The 7,306-nt window shown below is 46.6% G+C and overlaps 1 protein-coding gene across 1 annotated transcript in view; it reads left to right on the top strand.

The window, feature by feature from the left end:
* LOC102201484 (calmodulin) overlaps positions 1–7,306 on the top strand; it is a 12,410-nt gene continuing 5,104 nt past the window's right edge. The window contains exons 1-3 of the mRNA XM_005724852.2: positions 1–121; positions 4,778–4,808; positions 5,551–5,694. Coding sequence (XP_005724909.1) covers positions 119–121; positions 4,778–4,808; positions 5,551–5,694 — 178 coding nt within the window. The 5' untranslated portion in view covers positions 1–118. The remainder of the gene's footprint in view (positions 122–4,777; positions 4,809–5,550; positions 5,695–7,306) is intronic.

Below are 7,306 nucleotides of genomic sequence, written 5' to 3'. Positions count from 1 at the left end.
TCCCCATTCTAACCACGGCCAATACACTCACTCCTAACCCGCCAGTGGAACTCCATCTAAGGAACGACTACACTCCTAGTCTGCCTCCACAGACCAACAAGCACACAACCCATCCAACATGGTATGTATTGTCATTCATTCCGTTTAGTAGGGAAATGTGTTTTAAACGTAGGGAAAGCCTGCTTATTAGAAGCGCAAACCTACCATACGTGTATGTTTTCTCTATTTACTGTTTAGTCATTGATTCCTCTTATCAGCTATCCGGTATGCGCGGAGGAGGCGGAAAACGCCCGCCAGGCGCATTTTTTAAGCTAGTGCATGGGGCAATATGAAGTACACTATTATGTGTTTTGTCTGTCCGTTTTATTGACTTTCTAAATGGAAATACTGTCCACTTCCAAATGGGTTTGCTTTATGCTTCATAACTGCGCAATTCACACAGCATTATTGGCTATTCGGCTATATGGGGTCAAGTAGCCGCTTCACGGCTGCACGGTGCATATCGAATTAATTCTTGGACTAGTTTAACGGTGTAACTAGCAAGCTATTCTGGGTTATTACGGCATAATTCTGGAGCCACGGGTGAGTTAGGGTGCGTTTTTACAATCCGCCTGAGGAGCACACCTTACCGAGAAGCACACCTATCGTTCGGAGATACGTAGCCGAGCCATAAAGCGCTGTTTCCCCAGCCGGGAGAAGCGTGTTTGAACAGAGAAGCGCGGTAAATTTCGCAACGTGAACGCAGCACTGGTAATTAGAAGGAAAACGAACCGGCTGCGTTTGCTTCTCCCTCCCTCCATTTTTCTTTCTTTCTTTCTTTTTTTTTAGGTTGCACCACCTTGTTGGTCGAGCCGTGTCATGATGGGGAACGGTTGTTGTATCTCGTCAGTGTTCCGCAACGGAAACTGACCATATTTATGTAATTGCAAGGTTATGGCTACATTATACGTGTCATCCCGGCCTGTAAACATCCACTAATAGACGCAATTCCACCTTTAATGCATGCAGCCTTTACTGGTGGTTTATCGTAAGCGGGGTTATCTATTTGTGTTATGGTGGCTGATTTGCTTGGCTCTTTGCAAATTTTTCTCGATGTTATGCAAATGTGGTGCCTGTGTGAGTTGTCCAAGAAGCTCTTTGTGGCGCTTGGTCACCGCAAAAAAAAAGAAGAAAAAAAGGCATCAGCAGCTGGAGAGTTCAGTCGACTTTTTCCAAAACCAGATGTTGTGAATTATGGGAAGTGGCAGGCTTGCACTACAGAATGCAGTAACCTGAATTCTGTGAGGGGGGGGCAACTAACAATTTTCACCAGGTCCCTGAAGCCACACACACTCTTGACATCTGCAACCAGCTAACGAGGCAGAGCCTCTCTGCTGGCTGTGAGGAGAAGTTAACAAGTGGAAATGATCTGGATGTGGAAAAGAGGCCTTCGAGCTTAATCCATTGATTATCGGGCTTGATAGCTCATTAATGGCTCGAGGAGGTCAAGAAGCTGTAGACCTCCTCCAGCCCCTTTGCTGCAATCAAATACCCCATATATGGTAACAAGCTGTGATGCAGTTTCATGTTGCAGCGCAGTGCAGTAATTGGAGTGTAAAGGGGAATAGTTGTCCCCGTGTATCAGCCGCTCTGAAAAGTTTAATCCACGGCTGTAAGCCCCCTTGTCTGCATCAATACATGCGCTGAAGTGGAAACAGACTCCCCCATTGAGGTGGACGTATCGAATATGTAGCGGGACCGGGCTAAGGCCCTATCCTGTTCCTGTTACGCGCTTGCTTGCTGATGCATGTTTAGTAACTCAGTTGACATCCTATCCAGTGCAGTGAATAATTTATACGCTTGCCGACAACACCTAGCCAGGTCCCGTGTTCCCAGTGTGTGGCGGCAATGAAGTACAATGGAGTACCCGGTCACCTGCCACCACCAGCCATATGGTGAACGGGCGCCCCCATTGCAGGATGTTGGGAGCCTGGTGTTGTTTACACCATCCTCACTCCCATTAGACACAGCTCGGCCCTGAGGCCTCGCTGTTCTTTTTCTCTTCTTTTTTTTGTCCAGCCTCAAAGAGAAGAGGTGTAAATGCGCTGTGGAGCTCAGTGCTACTATAGAACAGGACTGTGTGTGTGTGTGTGTGTGTGTGTGTGTGTGTGTCATACCCATCTGTCAGACTGACAGCTGGTTCTGCACCTTTCACTTGGTGAATGCAGAGATGCTAGCTCAGGAATTGTTAGGGCACCTCGGTGACAGATGAGCAACAGCAGAGAGAAAAAATGCACATTAAACATTGATAACAGGCTGTTAAAGAAGAAGATGATAGTTGATGGTGTTCTCTTGCGCTATTTTGCATCCCCTATCTAATTAAATCAAGTATGAACATAGGCGAATGCAGTGTTTGTACAAGCCTGATATGGAAGGAAGTGAGAGCTAAAAGCTATTTTACGCTGGCCCAGGGAACTGTCTCCTGCCTCCCGCAGTCCTGTTTGGAGTGCATAGCTAGGGCTGACTGCCCAGGCAACAGTGGGAGTGGTTGACCCACTCGTGCCAGTGAATTATTGCCAGCAGAGCACACCCCATCCCCAAACAAGCCATTTTTAACACCGGAAGCCTGGCAGCAAACATGGCTGTCCATAAGACAGTGAGGATGGTGAATCATTGGGAGTTTCCTCTCAACAGTATGCCACATATGGAGAGAGAAGAAGGGACACACAGAGGAGAAAAGGTCTGAAGGAGGAAATATTGGCAGAGGTACAAGTGCCAGGGAGAGGAGGAAGGACAGGAAGAGATGGGTCAGTAGTGAGCCCAGTGGTGCTGCGGCACCATAAGGCCCCGACAGCTTGGGCCTAAGCCAGGAGAGGTTCCATAGTACTGAGTCACCAGTGCCCACACCCTGTCCGCTTAGAGAGACAGCAAGAGACAGCACAAGCAACACAGCTTGACAAAGAGGGTGACTAAGGGAGGACTGGAAGGTGGAGTCATGAACACAGTGAGAAATTCACACAGGGGTTAATAAGGGACGAAAAATGTAAAGAGGAAGAGAGCAGCAGCAGAACTCAAATACAAAGATGAGACTGAGAATATCGGTCGACCCAAGTGGCACGTCAGCGTCGGGGAGGTTGCTTTTGTCTCTTGACATTTCCTATTCCATCAGATGGAAGTGGAGACAGGAGGAGGGCAGAGGCAGGGAGGAAAAAAGCAGAAAGAAAGAAATGTTGTGTTCAGAGCAGGTTATTGAGTCAGGTCAGCTAATTGTACGAGTGCTTGCGAGGTTCTTCGTGAACCCCTTGCTGACTGAATCGATCCATCCCCAGCCTGCTGCTACTGCTCAAGCCGTGAGGCTTCTTTCTTTGGTGAAAAGTTAAAGGTCATCTGGCAGCACATTGTGTGGTGATCTGCTAAATCGTATCCAGTCAGAGCAAATGTATGAAGCAAATTTGATTTACTGGTTTAACTGAGAAAAACAAGATACTCTCACTCCCAAATGTGAACTTCACAAGGGTCAAATCGCCATAGCTACGGCGTATAGGTACGACCTGGAGGGCGTGTTTGTCTGTACCCAATGCAAAATTACATGTGCAAACACATAAACACACTGATGGGCTGCAGGAATTCGCTTTGAGGCATAACCGGCTACTCTGACTAATTCACAGGAAACATGGGGGTGGAAAGTATTGGTGTTGAGGAAGAATGCTATTAAAAGGGACTCTGTGTATGTGTGCGCCCTAGCTTACTCTTCCATGTTTGTCTGTGTGTGTTCCTTCCTTGCTGCCAAGCACAATGATGTCAGAGCGTTCTGTTAACAATACTAATAAAAAACCCAAAATCATGTTTTATAAGGCAGAGATTGGAGTGTACCGGTGGGAGTTATCTGCACCAGTAGCTTTGTATTCACACTTTTACAGCTGAAGGTGTTTGTTTGAAATCGCTGGCTCTTTTTACAAAGAAGCTTAATAAATCTATGTAAAAGGCCTGGTGGTGGATGCTCGGTTTCAAGCCATTTAAAGTATGTGTGAGTCACTCTGAGCTATTAAGACAGCTCCAGCTGGCACAGCGAGCAGGGCTGGGAGGGCAACCAAGCCGGGCCAACCCGCCAGGCCATTATTCTTGTTACTACGGTTATGGAAAACACGCCGGCACTGATATGTCCTGAAACAACCCCGCCTAAACTTTGACTCCTGGTCTGGAGGCAGCACTTAATCAAATTTATTGCAGTATCTTGTTACCCAGCAGTCCTCCTTGTGAGCACTGCTATGGTGTAGCCTACTTTTATACACGAGGACGTCAGTCTTAGGGAGCCACTCTTCGGCTGGAAATTACATTTCATACATCACCTTCATGTAGTGCTTTTATGTGTTAGCTCTGTGCCAGTCTTACAAATACAACCTTGACGGTATGACGGTAAGCCTCCGCTCTCACTGTGAGCAAAACCTGATTACTAGCTTTTAGCGTCAATTTTATAGCATTACATTTGAGACTTACTGCCATGTAATTGGCAGTTAACTATTATATGAGAGAACAAAACACTATTTTGATAAGAAATATAAGGAAACCCATTTGGAGTATTGTTGTGGGTAGGTTTTGGCAGCCCCAACAGGAGCTCCTAGCTGAAGCCACCCAACCCCAGAACACTGTGGCCAGTGTTTAGCTGTGTGGTGGTTGCACGGTGGGGATGATGAGGAATGTAATGACAAAACTACTTGGGATTTGCAATCTTTGCCCTGTGACTAAGACTTGTTTGTTTGTGACAATAACAATCCGTTCTCCCCCCCCAACCACACAGGCTGACCAGCTAACAGAGGAGCAGATTGCAGGTAAGAATAAGCAGTTTTTCCCTACTTCCCCTTTTCTCTTGGTGCGATGTCCCCTGTGTACTAGTGGATGACTTTCATGCTGTAAAGTTCCAGAACTGAGTAAGGAAATGTCTCCCATTAGCTGTTCTGGCAGTTTCCATGTTGCTTATAGGGAACATGAAGTGAAAGAACATTGAAAGATTCGGCACCCGCCCTCCCTCAGCAGATCATTATCATTTCAAAATGAACAGGACATAAGGGGAAGAACTATTTGCAGCAATCATAAGTCAAGGCTGAAACCCGTGCAGCACATAGACGGTTTTAAAGCCAAGCTTAGGAACAGTTCCAATCACTGAGGCACCTTGATATTCTTAATAATAAATGATGGGAAAAAAGTGAAAGCTGCACAGTTTCTTCTCACTCAAAGCCCCTCTGTGGCTAATTAGCTTGTGTTAAGCCTCAAGGCTGATGCTCACTATTGCCTATTTTCAATCTCTGGATGGGTTTTTATGGCCTGTAGTTAAGAAGCCTGCTCGTTCAAAAGATAAAAACAGACACGCTGGCTTTTTCCCACTTCCAGTCTTCTGAGTCTTATAAGACTTCTTTGTGCAGTCAGAGCTCGGCACACGTGTGCATTAGCTTTGCAGGTTAGTTGAGAATCAGTTGACCTTTCTAGACCTGACCGCAGCGTCCCAACACAACCTATTCTCTAACTGCACAGCAACAGCAATCTAACTGGCGCTCTCACCTCCAACCCCCACAGAGTTCAAGGAGGCTTTCTCCTTATTTGACAAGGATGGTGACGGCACCATCACCACCAAAGAGCTCGGCACCGTCATGAGGTCGCTGGGCCAGAACCCCACAGAGGCTGAGCTGCAGGACATGATCAACGAGGTGGATGCTGATGGTCAGTATACTCACGCTTCATTTCTTGGCATTAGACTAACAAAACTGTGTAAAGTTACTCATTACAATTATGATTTGTCAGTTCAGTACATGCCTAGGTGCCATATAAGGCAGTGAAGTTTTCTTGATTGGTTGAAAAAGTACTACCCTAACTTTATGTTGACGATTATCACTTTTATTGAGAACATTTTTTTTAACCCCGTCTTTGTGCCATAAGGTGAAGAGTTTGTGTTTGATGTGATAATTGAACAATAATGTTTTCCAAATCCAAAAACAATATAGGCGACTAGAATGAGGGATGCAGGTGGATGTTATTTGTGGTACGGTGCGTCCAGGCTACAAAAACAAGACTTAGGTTCTAAACCAGGGAGATGGGTTTGAACATTTGGGTTAATATGATCCTTTCCTGTCACGGCCCCACTTTTAATCAACAAAATGACCGGCAGCTGTCATTCCCAACAGAGAAGCAGCAAAAATTACACAACTGCGACTCATTTGCCTAAATACAGTTGGACATAATTTAACTGATTTTCAGGAGTGGGACTTCACCTCCATGCAGACCCCTTCTGGTTCTGTCTATATGTGGACCCCACCCCCACGCTGCACGCTGTTCGTTGTTGTTTTGGTGGCCCACCCACACACCCACCCTCTGTTTTTCAATTCATTCACTTCTTGTCAGTACATGGGGATCTGCATCCAGTCCCCAGACTGCAGCCTCAATTCATGTTCACGCCATCTGCCATTCTGTACTAGAAACACTATCAAACCTAAATGAGGATGTGGTCCCAGCTAGGGAAAAGAGGACTAACTCTTTGGAGATTTGTCTGTTAATTTGATTGGATGGTCTAATGGGGTGGGTGGGACTTTAATTTCTAGTTAACATTTCATTGCGTGACTTTAGCGATAAAACCTCTGTTACAAATGGACGAGGGATTAGTTCGACCATCCATTACGGCCCTTTCTCGAAACACATCAGCGGTGCTGTTGCCCACGTCCCTCCCTTTTCTGCCAACTGTCAACCAACTGTCCAAGCCAACTGTCCGGCCAGCCTTATCTTTAGATGACGTATCCTCTCTGTGTCAGCAGTTTAGTCACCGTGCGTTCAGCTCCATCACAGTTGTCAGTGTCACGCATATGGATGTGCACGAGGAGTGTTCAGTGCTGGTGAGTGCTGTGTGTCGAAGGCTCAGCGTTACCGAGCCCATGTTGAACCACCGTCGGCTGACATAATTCTCTTCTCCTGTGCATCCGTCCCTGCGCTGCAGTGTGAAACAGACATAGTGAGACAGCAAACTGAGTTAGAGGACAGGAATCCAAGTTGTTGGCTAGTAGCTCAAAAGTTGGCCGTCCTTGAGCTGCACAGGATGTTAGCTTTCAGTGGGGCCTTTACCTCAGTGCTGCTCTGTCAGCTTATAGGATTTCGTAAATGGGAGCACATTGATCAGGAGAAATCAATTGCGTCGCAGCTTGGCTGCCCCTTTATTGAAACGTCCTCCCACAATCCTTGATGCCCTCCCCTTCTCTTACACCCAAGAACGAGCACGCATGCACGCACGCACGCACACACACACACACACACACACACACACACACTTGTTCTGCCACAGCCTCCC

This window comes from Pundamilia nyererei, unplaced genomic scaffold (assembly GCF_000239375.1).
Source record: "Pundamilia nyererei isolate P.nyererei 1_Seehausen unplaced genomic scaffold, PunNye1.0 scaffold00013, whole genome shotgun sequence".
Lineage (NCBI taxonomy): Eukaryota > Metazoa > Chordata > Actinopteri > Cichliformes > Cichlidae > Pundamilia > Pundamilia nyererei.
The sequence above is the reverse complement of the archived record's forward strand: the minus strand, read 5'-3'. Positions and strand labels throughout refer to the sequence as shown.